The sequence below is a fragment of the Zootoca vivipara genome, chromosome 16 (genome assembly GCF_965207765.1).
Source record: "Zootoca vivipara chromosome 16, rZooViv2.hap1.1, whole genome shotgun sequence".
NCBI classification, from domain to species: Eukaryota; Metazoa; Chordata; class Lepidosauria; order Squamata; family Lacertidae; genus Zootoca; species Zootoca vivipara.
Window position 1 is genome coordinate 15,770,559 of NC_142599.1, and position 13,590 is coordinate 15,784,148.

Below are 13,590 nucleotides of genomic sequence, written 5' to 3' on the forward strand. Positions count from 1 at the left end.
AAACGTACAGTGCTTGAAGGCAAATTTCCGTTCTAAAATGATACACAGTCCAAAATCCTTCAAGACACAATTTCTCCAGATTTTTGTGGTCTGTTGGAGGGAATTGCTTGCCAGGCTGTGTGTTTTAGGAGACACATGCTCTGAAACACTGACAAATTTTTATTAAAAAAAAGAAAAAGAAATCACAGATTGATGCAGATCTGTGGGCAGGACTCACACGTAGCACTAAGCCATGGTTTAGTGTTACGGGTCAACAAGGCCTTTTTGTTTTTGTAGCCCTACGTTTTGCAAATGTCAGAATGTCCCAAGACAGAGGTCGTTCTCTTACATAAGGGACAACTCAGACTCCCCATGTTGGCCAGAGGACAACCAGCTCTTAGCGTGTGTATGTGTGTGCGCACACATACACGCGTCAGACTCACAGAGAGGCCTTAGAGTTTCTTTGGCTAAACCCCACCCTTTGCTCCCCTCAGTGTCCCACTGGAAGGGAAGAACATGGTCTTTGAAGAAGATGTTTTCCCAGACCTTGTCCAGCTTCTGGAAGATGAAGACGCCGAGGTCCGAGCCAACGCTGCCGGGGCGCTGATGAATTCAGCCATCACCACCCAAGGTGAGGAGGGGAAGGCAAGGGAGCAGCTGGCAGACTGGCCCTTCTGGATTTCCAGTCCCTTTTGAGGAGAAGAGGGGAGGGCAGCTCAGTTGTGGAAAGCAGAAAGTTAGAAGGCAAGGCCACTGGCATAAGAGAGAAAGACAGGGGCAGTCTGGCTGGGCATGTAGCCAGGCTTCGAGGGGAAGCCATGGGGTCCCTGGAAACATTTTGGCCATATTCTAAGGCTTTAGCTAGACCCTGCCTGCCCACAACTTGCTGCCCTTCATTTGCTTCCCCCTCCCCTTGTCTCATTGGCTGTGCTGGCTTCTGGGATTTGGAGTCTAGCAACATCTCCAGAGCACCAGCTTGGAGACGGCTGGTCTCCCCAAGTGTAGAGCAGTCGGGTCAGTGGAGGGGGGCATCCTGTTGTCTCATGTGGCTGATGCACAACTAAGAAGCAGGATCCAAGATGCTGCCAGGGCAACATCTAGCACACTAGATGTTCTGTGGCTTCCGAGCTGTGGTGGAGGCCACTCCCATGTTGTACAGATAGCCAAAGGTCCGGCCAATTCCAGCCACTCACACATTGCATTGCTAGTTGTAGTCTTGACATGTGACCTGCCAAAGGGCCACAGGGAAAGCCCATCAGCCTTTACACAAGCAACCCACTCTGGTATGCCTTCCCTCCATTCTCAGAGGCAGGATGCCAAGGAGTACAAATGGGGAGAAGGCCGCTGTGGTGCTTGTGACCTGTTTGTGGCTCCCCAGAAGAGGCACCTTGATGGCTGGCATGGGAAGCCCAGGAGGCTGGACTCTGCAGGGGCCACCTTTAAACACACACACACACACACACACACACACACACACACACACACACACATACCCAGCTGCTGCTGCAGGGCGTCTCCTTTTAGCATCTCACAGGGCCTTCCTTCTATCATGCTCAGGGAAATACGCAGCCATCAATGCGGACGCCATCGACACGCTGCTGCCCTTGATTCACGATGAGAGGAGCAAAGTCCGCCTTTACTCCATCAAGGCCCTGACCATGTTGTCAGAGGCCCCGGAGGGCCGGAAGGTCTTGCTGGGCCACGTGGGCGAATTCCGGAAGAGGCTGAGCGATTCCAGCCCAGCTGTGAGGAGGGCGGCACAGATTGCGGTGGAAGTCATTGAGTGGAAGCCATAGGGAACAGGCTGACGGGGACCTCGGAGAGCAACGCAATTGACAATAAAGTTCCTGCTTCAACAGCTCCTTGCCTGCCTGCATCTTGTCGTCATGCGTGGGCTGCACTAGCATGACTGGGCTAGAGGAGGAGCTTTGTTTCATTTCTCTTTTAACTTGTATACCCACCTTTCCATATTGCTATACGCAAAGCAGATTACAAGCCGCAGAAATGGCAATATACACAACAAAGATCACACACCCTATAGCAATCTGATCCAATGCAAGTAAGTCATGATAAAAAAAATCACGACTAGAAAAAATACACCGTATATCAAATCAAGTGATCTTTGGTGCTCCATTTGGAATACCACATCACTCAATCAGATTAACTCTCAAAATATTGGCAAATAATAATTAAGCAGATATTCACTCTCAGCCATTGCAATAAATAAAATAAATAATGACTGGACTATAACCAATAACTGTGGGAGGCAGTGGAAGACAGGAGTGCCTGGCGTGCTATGGTCCATGGGGTCACGAAGAGTCGGACACGACGAAACAACTAAACAACAACATAACCAATAAAAGTAGCAGCAAAGTCATGATTCATGAAAGACCATGTATAAAGCTCCAACTGAGCGACGGAGTCACATAGCTTGTAAAATTAAAAATTGCACTCAAGTTTTGTAATGATATCCAATCCACAAGACTCTTCCCTGAGGGAGCAGACAGAGCTGGTGACCAAATTCTGAAACCAAGGCACCATTCTGGACAGTAGGGAGACGAAGAGATCTGACCCACAAAGCCCACTTCCTGTGCAGCCTCCACTGAAATGGCTTCGTAGATTCTCTGCTGATTCTCTCCCTTGTGGGCTGAGTGAGACCCTTTGTGGAGCAAGCCAGACAGAATAGATTTAGGATCAAGGCCTGCCCCCCCCAAACCTCAAGAGTGGGTCCTGTTGCCACTCAGTGGCAACTGCTAGGCCAGCAAGCTGGGAAGGCAAGACAGGACTGCAAAAGGGAATTCATCAGGGGGAGGCTGACCTCTGCCCCTTTGTGGCACTGCAGCAGCAGCACCAGGGGCTACAGAGCCAGGGGTTGACTATCTCTAGCTGAACTGGCCTCTCCCAGCATCAGGCCCCTGCTGGGGGGGCAGGGGCCAGGCAGGTCATTTTATTGCACGCGGAAGCCCCATGGGAGAACTGTGCTGTGTTTTTTGCAGGATATAATATGCCTGGCATGCTATGGTCCATGGGGTCACGAAGAGTCAGACACGGCTAAACGACTAAACAACAAACAAATATGGTGTGCTGTAGGGCAATTGCGAAAAAAAGACTCCAAGCCTAGAAGAGCTTGGTGAGAGGTGTCTCTCTTCTTTCCTCCCCCCCAGAACCAGCCCTACCATTAGGCAAAGGGTGGCAGTTGCCTTAGGCCTCAGGCTGGTCCTCCTCAGATGTCCTCAGGCTGGTCCTCCTCAGCCCCACAGGCAACCCCCTCTTTTGAAAGGCAGAGCATATCCTGCCCCCATCCCAAATTAGCCGGCTAATGAGGCTGTGTGCACATTGCACACTTAAAGCACATGGCTTCCCCCAAAGAATCTTGGGAGCTGTAGTTTAGCCCTCAGAAAACTACAATTCCCATAAGCCTTAAACTACAGTTCCCAGGCTTCTTTGGGGGTAGTCAGGAGCTTTTAAATGTGTCTGAGCTTTTAAATGCGTCAAAGATGAAGATTTCCCAAGCTCTGTCGGCAGGAAAAAAAATGGAACCGTTCCTAGCAGTGATGAACCGGGAGCCTCTGGAGCAATGCCTCCATTTGATTGATCCAAGGGCTGCGATGGTGCCAAGGCAGGAGCAAGGGGTGTCTTCTGGAAAGGGGCCAGGAGCGGTCTCTGCCTCCAGTTGCTGCTTCAGAGTCTTTGCATTCAACATTTCCTGTCCAGGGCTGGCGGAAATACCAAATGACACCCCCCCACACACCCACAAACACATTAACATAAGGCACAGTCCAATAGCACGTTCTGCACAGGACTCCTCGAAAGACCCTAGGATCATTTCAGTGGAGCTTGTGCAAGAGCATTCCTTGGGCTGTGCTTCGTGGGTTAGGTCTGCCTGCCTGCCCTCCACGCAAAACACCACTCAGAACCCAGCACTTCCCCTCGTCTCGTGGGAGAAACACCTCTTACTTTAGTCTCTTTCCCTGGGTTGTAGTTGTAGAGTTGAAAGGGACCCCAAGGGTCACCTAGTCCGACTCCCTCCAATGCAGGAACCCTGGCAGATGGCCATCCAACCTGTGTTTAAAAACTTACAATGAAGGAGAGCCCACCACCTTCCTAGGGAGTCTGTTCCACTGTCAAACAACTCTTACCGTCAGATTGAGTCAACTGAATCCTACTCAGATCCATTGAAATGAATGAACCTAACTTAATCACATCCATTAACTTCAATAGGCCTACTCGGAGTAAGACTAGCATTGAATGCTTCTGTGTGCACTTCCCACCCTCAAGCGTTTGCGGCCTTGCAACGCCTGCTTCAACCTTGCCACATTCACCACCTCAATCTCCCATACCTCCAGGCTGCCCCAGAAAGAGAGAAGTGGCTCCGGTGCCCCCCCTCCTTTCGTTCCAGGTCCAATAGCCCCGCCAGAGCCTTCTGACATTACCTGAACAGACCCAACAATATTCCTGACCCTCTAGGCAATGGCTTCCCACCCTGCTCCAACCTCCACTTGCCAAAGGCAGAGAAAAGGTTTCAGCTCGATGAGAAATCGCTGGCGGGTTTCAGCTTAACATAGCCGAGGATTCAGCTGCAAACAACTTAGTCACCCGGAAATATTGAGGGGAACCTTTGCGCTGTCTCCTGCATATGGCAAATCCAACAATTAGCCTGTCACCATCTGGCACTTCCCCTCCGCCCTGCTATTAAGCCTTGACGTTTCTAAAAATGAGCCGGACTCAGCCGGGGCCTGTTTGCTGCAGTCGTGGAACATGGTGCTGGGAGGTCTAGAGCGATGCTCTGCTGCGGGTGATGCCAGAAGATGCCTGCATCAACAAATCACCTGTTTCTCCTCTCTCCGTCACTTGAAGTTCAGCACTGATTACTGCTCTAATTAATGTAGCCAGGACTTAATCACCAGCTGAGAGCAGGATTCCAACCTCTGCCAGAACCTTGGAGAAGAGGTTTGGTTTTTTTTAAAAAATGACAGAAACAGCCCAGTCTAGGTTCAGGACAGACAAAATGAAGTCGTTCTTCATGCAGTGCACAGTTAAAACTGTGAAGCTCCCACAAGAGGCAATGATGGCCACCAACTTGGATGGCTTTAAAAAAAGGATCAGATTGATTCATGGAGGAGAGGACTATCGATGCTAGCAGCTGTGCTCTGTCTCTGCAGTGTGAGGAAGCAATGCTTCCAGATACCAATTGCCAGAAGCTACAGGAGGGGAGGCTGTGCTTGTGTTCAAATCCTGCTTGCTTGTTTCCCACAGAAAACTGGTTAGCCGCTGTGAGAACAGGATGCTAAACTAGGTGGAACATTGGTGTGATTCAGCAGCCTCTTCTTATATTCTTCTGTAGGTCTGTGGAGCTAAGGCTTTAGTGTCTTGTGAACTTGCCTCAGGTTCGCTGGAGGTGTGAAACCCCTCTCAAATGGCCCAGGGTGGCAGAGTATGCGTGCAGAGGGAGCACGCCACATGATACCTCTAGTCCAATCATGACCCTGATCCTGAGCAGAAGCTGGATCTCTTTATGGGTGGAGGAGGGTGGGAAGGACTTAGCTGGTTCAGGAAGAAAACGGGAACCCTGCCCCCAAAGTGAGCTCCTACACACACCAGGCTCCCTCAAGGAACCCACCCACTTTGCAATGCGGGCCTCACACTCCCCCAGTGGGCCATCACTCATAAGGAAGAGGGCGGGGCCAGGGAGTCATCGAAAGATTTCAGTGGAGCTCCTGATTTGCAAGTTGGCTGCTTGGAGCTGTCCAAGGTCCTGCAAAATCCAGCCTGCTGCTCCCCGAGCCACCCTCCGGCACCCAGCATGCTCTGTGGGCTCCTAGTCACAAGCCAGAGCAGTTTGATCAAGGAAGGCATCCCATTTCAAGCTGGCATTTTGTTCTTCCTCCACAGAGACCCTCGGGCAGTTAAGCACTTTATCCTGTGACATGGATAAGACTGAGAAATGGGGACTTGCCCACAGCCAGACAATGAACATACTAGCCACAGGGCTGAATCCAAGACTGTGGTCTAGAACGGTCCATGTGCCACACTGGCAATTTGCCCTTTTCATTCTTCTTAGCAACCTGTCCTGCAAATGATCTCACCAATGAAGGAATCTCCCTCTTTCTCCCCTTAGCATCAAAGATGGTTGCACAAATGCTACACCAACTCTTGCATGCCGTACGTAGCCTGTGGGAGCTCCAGTTTATTTTTATATATGGATTGCATTCATATCCCACCTTTTTCTCCAAGGAGCTCAAGGTGGCATACATCGTTCTCCCCTTCCTTATTTAATCCCAACAACAACCCTGCGAGGTAGGGTTAGGCTGAGAGGCAGTGACTGGCCCCCAAGGCCACCCGGTGAACTTCATAGCTGAGTGGGTATTTGTACCCTGGTCTCTCCCAGGTCCTAGTCTGACACTCTAACCACTACACCACACAGCACCATAAGCAACTGTCCTGTCCTGCCCCGCCCCTTAGCATGGGATCCCTTTTCAAACAAAATGCAAGCTGCTGGTTTTTAAAAAATAAGTTGTGTAATTCTTTTTGCACAATTTACAATACATTGAGAATACACAAAGAGTGGCAGGACATGTCAAGTCAAAGGCTGAAGTTTCAGGGGGTTGGCAGGGGGAGGTGTATCAACCCTTCAAATAATTTCCAGCTTGCTCAAATTGCAGTGGTACTAAAAATCCAGTCTAGTCACTTGCAGTCCAAGACCAGAGAAAAGAGCTCATGGGAAGGGGGTGGGAATCCAATTTGGGGTGTGTGTGTGATAAAAGAGAAACAGGAAGGAAAAAGCAAGGGAGGGAAGCAATTTAGAGATTCTGTCTAAAAGGAATTCAAGCATATAGATCCACAGAATATGAAACTCAGCCTCTATTTTAGGGACTTGCACTTATTACAGTACTATCATTATTATTTACAAGTAATCACTTGTGGGAAAGCACAACATTTTAAAAATGGAAAAGCAGCATTTATATATATATATAAAACACTTTGTAAAAATGGTTTGCCAGACCCTGAGCATTGCTGATGTGGTTCTCTTCACCCCTTCCTCTTTATCTCTGAGCTGCGGGGCTCCTCCTCGCCCCCCTTTCAGAGGAGAGGCATCCCACCCACCGATTAACTCATTTGATTAAACAATTAATCAACGTGATTGGCACAAATAAGTGTCAGGCCTGGTAAGGGCATAACTTACAAATTACGGCTTCACAAAGCAATCTCCAGGGGGGGGGGACCGGACCTTCATTTCAAAGGGAGAGGGGGAAGGAAAACACCTAGCCCCACGAGTCTATGCAAAAAAGCCGTGGCAGAAGATGGCCACAGCCAGGAGGATGATGCCGTTGGTGTTGACCACCCGCCTCCAGAAGGGGTCCTCTGTTGTGTCCATCATCTTCTCCCGCATGGCTTCCTCCTCCTCTTTGGTGAGCTTGGGAGCTGCTATGGTCTCCAAGCCACAGAACCAGTTGTAGGCCTTCCTGCAACAACCCTGCTCCTTGTCCGGGACTGCAAGAGATAAAAAAAGGTCAAGGCCAAGGCTGAAAATGTAGAAGCCCAGTAGACAATGCACTTCTGTGTCCCCCAGACCCCCACCGCTCTTGGTCTATGGGGCACGACAAGGAAGGTCTTGGTGCCAAACTCCCACCATACAGGTCAGTCTGACTGTCATAAAAGATGCTGAGAAAGTTTTTTTTCTATAGGGTGCTTTTATTAAGGTGGGTGGCACCTTAGGGCCGGCACACCCATTAGGCAGTTGCCTCAGGTGGCAGGCTGGGGGCAGCTGGGAGAGGCAGTAGATCCTGGCCCTTAAGGAGGACAGTGCTCACCGTCTCCTGCGCTTGTCACCACTACCGCCACCTGCTCCTCTCCAGATACCATTTTTCTGCGGGGCTTCCCTTAGTTGGAGGTGGTGGTGGCGCCATTTTCTGTTTGCCTCAAGTGGCAAGTGGGTGAGAGCCTTGGGCGGGTAGCAAGTAAGTAAAGTTTGCAAGACTGATTTGCATGCTTTGTAAACAGCTTAGAAGCCTGTTGTGGCCTGAATTGGTTTTATTGTTTTAAAGCAGTGTTTCCCAACCTTGGGGCTCCAGCTGTTTTTGGACTACAACTCCCATAATCCCTAGCTAGCAGGACCAGTGGTCAGGGATGATGGGAATTGTAGTCCGAGAACAGCTGGAGACTCAAGGTTGGGAAACACTGTTTTAAAGCATTCAGTGGCATGTACTGATACTAATGGGCACGACCCACTTAGGTCCATTATTTCCCAGGAGTCTGCTCCGGAAATCGGGCCCGGGGTTGAGCCTGGCACCTTCCACGGGCAAGGTGGATTTGCCACCACCAAGCTACAATAGTCCTTCCTCTCCACAGCCCCCCTGCAATTGACCCCCATTTAGTGCCAGGAAGAAATAAGAACCAAGGGGAGAGCTCTTACAAGCTTCTTCTTCGTAGGCTGGCTCTTCTTCCATCTCCTCGGCATCCAGGTCGATGCGTTTCTCCTTTCTGTTTCGCAGGCTCCAGCAGAGGCGATAGAGCTGCCGTGGGCATAGAACAGGGAGACAGAGATGAACCCGGGGGGAGGGGGCTGAGACTATCATGGGCGAGGGTGTCCCATGTGGTGGAAGTAACTGGAGAGGCTGTGGCAGCTCACAGCTCAGAAGCAGAAAACTGTGGGGCGGCAAGTCTGGAAATGCCCTTCTACTGTTCTGACCCGCTCTGTGCTCATAGAATTGTAGAATTGGAAGGGACCCCAAGGGTCATCTACGGTAGCACAATGCAAGGATTCCTACAGACTAGAGCACATGAGACATAATTTTTCAGCATTTCCATTGTACTGCCCTGGGCCCTGCACGTCCCTCATGTACCTTCAGAACATCCTTGCAAGGTAGGCCAGGCTGAGAGAGAGATAGGTACCCCCCTGGGGGAGCTTTGCTGACTAAGCAAAGATTTGGTCCTAGCCGCATCCCTCACTGGCTTTCCATCTGTGGTTCATTTCTAAAAGAAAAAGAGTGTGTCCAGCCTGTCTGGTAGCCACACTCCTTCTGATCCAAGGTGGATGTGTGCGGCAGTTGTTAAGGCAGAAGCACTTTGAGTGCGGACAAAGGCATTTGCCTTCACCCCGTCGCATGCTGCAGAACCAAGCCTTGGTGTTGAAAACAGCTGTGTCCCACAGATGTTACTCCTTTTGAAAGACGCACATGCCATGTTTGCAGAGCCAGGTGGGAAAGGGCAGAGGAGAAGTGAGGGGAAAGATCAAAGCCAAGAGGGAGAGAATGGCTTACATGGACGTCATCAATGGGCTTGGTCATGTATGAGACAGTCAGAATGATGATGATGGAGATGACAAACAGGATGATGGCAAAGTAGAGGTAGTGGACTTTGCAGATGATATCCGGGCAGTTGCTGGGCTCGGCGCAGCTGCCAGTTCCATAGGCAAACTCGGTGATCATTCGAGACAGTCCAATCAGCAGCCCCAGAACCAGGCCCCAGAAGGCCCCCTGGCAGGAAGCAGCAGAAAAAAGCTCAGCTCCACAAATGGTGCTCGGATCCAGCCTTGCTCCTCTTCCCTTTAGTCTGACTCACACCATGGGCAACAGCACTCAGCCCAAGGGCTGCTAGGCACAGTGGTCCATCCCTCTTCTTAACAGGAAGTGAGGACCACCTCACTTCCTGCCCCCACTTGGAGCTACCTCTATCCACACATAAGAACCTTCGGAAGAGCCATCATCCTGCTCTCACGCAAGCCAGTCAGATGCCTTTTCTGGGTAGCTGGTGAAGTGAAATTTACAACACTGGCAAGCAGGATCCAAGCACAAGAGCACTCCCCCCCCCCGTGGTTTCTAGCAACTGGAAATCAGAGGCATTTACTACCTCCTACCGTGGAGGTAGTAGCCCTTTGCACATGCCCTCAATAGCCCTTTGCACATGTCCTCCTGCTGTTGCCCAGACGCTCAGAGAATCGAGGTCAAGCACAGCAGTTGCTCTTCCCAGGCATTGCTGGGAGTGCTACCCCTCCCCCCAGCTTACCTGTTCATTGACCCTCTTGAAGAAAATGGCAAGGAAAAAGACAGCTGCGATGGGGGGGCCCAAGTAGCTGGTGATGGACTGGATGTAGTCGAAAAGCTGCCCATTTTGAGCCGACTGCACTATTGGGACCCAGGCGATGCTGACCGCAATCAATATTAGCATGAACAGCCTGGAAACAGAAGGGAGATGTTAATCACAGCTTTCTACCATGCCAGCATTCAGAAACCCTAAAGATGTACAGTAGGCAGAGACTTCTCCCCCCCCCCATCTGAGACATCGACAAAAGCACAGCGTCCAGATCAAGAGACTATTCTGCCTTGGTCAGATCCCATCAAGAGTATAGTAAGCCTGCAACTTAATGCACATTTAATTTGTGTGCATCAAGTTTACATGTATGGCAAAAAAATTTTTTTAAAGGGGATGGGGTTCCAGGAAAAATGACTTTGGCAATCCAACCCGCCACTGAACCCAATGCATTTTGACTATATGCAATTTTTACTTTAGGGGTTATTTCTGGAATATAACGCCTGCATAAGTTGTAGGCTTACTGCACTGTGCCCAGTTCTAGGCACCACAGTGTAAGAAGGAGATTGACAAGATGGAACCCATGCAGAGCAGAGTGACAGAGATGACCAAGGGCCTGGAAACCAAGCCTTATGAGGAATGGTCGAGGGAGCCAGGTATGTTTAGCTTCGAAAAGAGGAGACTGAGAGGTGATAGGATAGCCACCTTCAAATAGCTGAAGCACTGTCACATGGAATATGGAGCAAGCTTATTTCCTGCTGCTCCAGGAAACCAACGGATTCAAGTTACAAGAAAGGAGATTCCAGCTAAACGTTAGGAAGAACTTTTGGACAGTGAGAGCTGTTTGACAGTGGAATGGACTCCCTCAAAAGGTGGTGGACTCTCCTTCTTTGGAGGTTTTGAAACAGAGGTTGGATGGCCATCTGTCATGGATTCTTTAGGTGTAATTCCTCCATTGCAGGGGGTTGGAATAGATGACTCTTGGAGTCCCTACTCTACAATTCTGTGATCACATCCGCCACCTTCCAACTGACTCAGGTTGAGAGCAAACCCAATAGAATGTCTTTCCCATTGCCCTGCTGACTCCTGTGGGGTGGTCTCTCAAATGAAATAGGACAGGTACCTTCTTTGACAGCTTTTGCTGACAGTTGAAGCCCCATCTGTCCACCCTGGCCCCCAGCGCTGGTCCTGGACACACCTGAGCATGGTGAGGTTTTGACTGTCGGTTTTTATTTGTATATTGTGAACCATTTTATTGTTGTTGCACATGAAAAACGGTATAGGGGCAATTAATTCATTCAGCAAATACTGGGTTCATTCACATCACATCCCTAAGTGAGTGTTCAAATGCAAAAACTAATCCCATATTTTAGCAAACAGCATGATCCCTTAAATGGCACAGGTAGCATCTGTTCCTTCCATTTTGTCTAGGTAGCAACTAAGCTGTTATAAAGGGAATTACAGTGGTACCTCTACTTACGAATTTAATGTGTTCCGAACACACATTTGTAAGTCGAAAAAAATTGTAAGTCGAATCCCATAGGAATGCATTGGGAGAAAAAATTCGTAAGTCGAAGCAACCCTATCTAAAAATTCGTAAGTAGAAAAAATCCTATCTAAACCGCATCCAAGATGGCGGACGGAGCTCCATTTGTAAGTAGAAAAATTCGTAAGTAGAGTTATTTGTAAGTAGAGGTACCACTGTAATTTAAATAGGCAGGGAGTGGTCTAATCTCAACCTTCCCTATTACCTAATGCCCTCCAGCTGTTTTGGACTACAACACCCATCAGCCAGAGCCAGCAGGGTCACATGATGCCAAGGCTGATGGGAGTTGTAGTCCAACACAGTTGGAGGGCACCAGGTCAGCTGAGGCTGCTCTGATGGAGACTTGGCATTCAGCCTATCAGGATGATACATGTGCAATAAGTCCAAATGTCCACAGGGGGGCACCTCAGCACCACAGGTGTCACATAGCAAAGAAAAATCCTAAATTGCCCTATTGGTCCTACAGAGAGAGAGAGAGAGAACCGAAATCCACAGTAAGGCAAAACCATTTTTTAAAAAAATGTAAATGTGTGGAGAAAAGAATGCACCCCAACAATAGACAGAAGCAGAAAGTGCAGAGAAAATACTGTGTCCAAACTCAGCAAGCCATGCTTGCTGGCCAGTTGGAGAGAGTTGTACTCTATTATCTATGCTTGAGAGGCAATGCTGCATAGTGGTTAGAGTGCCGGACTAGGACCTGGAAGAGACCAGGGTTTGGATCCCTGCTTAGCCATGTGTATGACTTATTGTGAGGATTAAATGAGGATGGGGAGAACCCTGAGATCCTTGGAGAAAAAGGTGGGATGCAAATGAAATAAACAAACAAACAATTTGTCGTATTGCCACTCCTGGAATATGTTAATGAACAGAAGGGTTCCTGGACCACTTCTGCCTCCTTGCCATAGAATCCTAGAACTGTAGAGTTGGAAGGGACCAAGAATCCCTGGCAGACAGCCATCCAATCCCTGTTTAAAAACATTCCAATGAAGTCAGTTCCGCTGCCAAGCAGCTGTTGGACAGATCCTTGGGAGAAGGTGGGCCATTCGAGATTCAAATCTACTTGCACACTGCGCCCTGTATGGTTAACCTCTTGCTGATTCACTGCTGTTAGTTAGACACTGAACCCGGCCCTGGGTGCTGACCCAAGCGTTGCATTGAGGGTCAACAAAAATGTCACCAAGCAGGGAGCAAACTTGTCCTCCAGAACCCTTCGTCAAACGAAAGAGAAGCTGGGCATCCTGTAAAAACCTTTAAATCCTTAGTCATAGAGTTGGAAGAGACCACAAGGGCCATCCAGTCCAACCCCCTGCCAAGCAGGAAACACAATCAAAGCATTCCTGACAGATGGCTGTCAAGCCTCCGCTTAAAGACCTCCAAAGAAGGAGACTCCACCACACTCCTTGGCAGCAAATTCCACTGTCGAACAGCTCTTACTGTCAGGAAGTTCTTCCTAATGTTTAGGTGGAATCTTCTTTCTTGTAGCTTGAATCCATTGCTCCATGTCCGCTTCTCTGCAGCAGCAGAAAACAACCTTTCACCCTCTTCTATATGACATCCTTTAATATATTTGAACATGGCTATCATATCACCCCTTAACCTTCTCTTCCAGGCTAAACATACCCAGCTCCCTAATCTGTTCCTCATAAGGCATCATTTCCAGGCCTTTGACCATTTTGGTTGCCCTCCTCTGGACACGTTCCAGCTTGTCAGTATCCTTCTTGAACTGTGGTGCCCAGAACTGGACACAGTATTCCAGGTGAGGTCTGACCAGAGCAGAATACAGTGGTACTATTACTTCCCTTGATCTAGATGCTATACTCCTATTGATGCAGTCCAGAATTGCATTGGCTTTTTTAGCTGCTGCATCACACTGTTGTCTCAGGTCAAGTTTGTGGTCTACCAGGACTCCTAGATCCTTTTCACATGTACTGCTCTCAAGCCACGTGTCACCCATCCTGTATTTGTGCCTTTCATTATTATTTTTTGCCCAAGTGTAGTACTTTACATTTCTCCCTGTTAAAATTCATCTTGTTTGC

The 13,590-nt window shown here is 49.2% G+C and overlaps 2 protein-coding genes across 5 annotated transcripts in view; one reads left to right on the forward strand and one right to left on the reverse strand.

Moving 5' to 3' along the window:
• Nucleotides 1-1,837, forward strand: part of RSPH14 (radial spoke head 14 homolog) — a 63,768-nt gene extending 61,931 nt beyond the window's left edge. For all 4 annotated transcript variants that reach the window (XM_088659440.1, XM_088659438.1, XM_088659439.1 and 1 more), the window contains exons 6-7: nucleotides 474-610; nucleotides 1,537-1,837. In XM_088659440.1, coding sequence (XP_088515566.1) covers nucleotides 474-610; nucleotides 1,537-1,775 — 376 coding nt within the window. In that variant the 3' untranslated portion in view covers nucleotides 1,776-1,837. The remainder of the gene's footprint in view (nucleotides 1-473; nucleotides 611-1,536) is intronic.
• A 4,638-nt stretch (nucleotides 1,838-6,475) lies between these two features.
• SLC5A1 (solute carrier family 5 member 1) overlaps nucleotides 6,476-13,590 on the reverse strand; it is a 35,027-nt gene continuing 27,912 nt past the window's right edge. The window contains exons 12-15 of the mRNA XM_035098618.3: nucleotides 9,985-10,153; nucleotides 9,240-9,455; nucleotides 8,393-8,492; nucleotides 6,476-7,470 (exon numbers count right to left, since the gene is read on the reverse strand). Coding sequence (XP_034954509.1) covers nucleotides 7,256-7,470; nucleotides 8,393-8,492; nucleotides 9,240-9,455; nucleotides 9,985-10,153 — 700 coding nt within the window. The 3' untranslated portion in view covers nucleotides 6,476-7,255. The remainder of the gene's footprint in view (nucleotides 7,471-8,392; nucleotides 8,493-9,239; nucleotides 9,456-9,984; nucleotides 10,154-13,590) is intronic.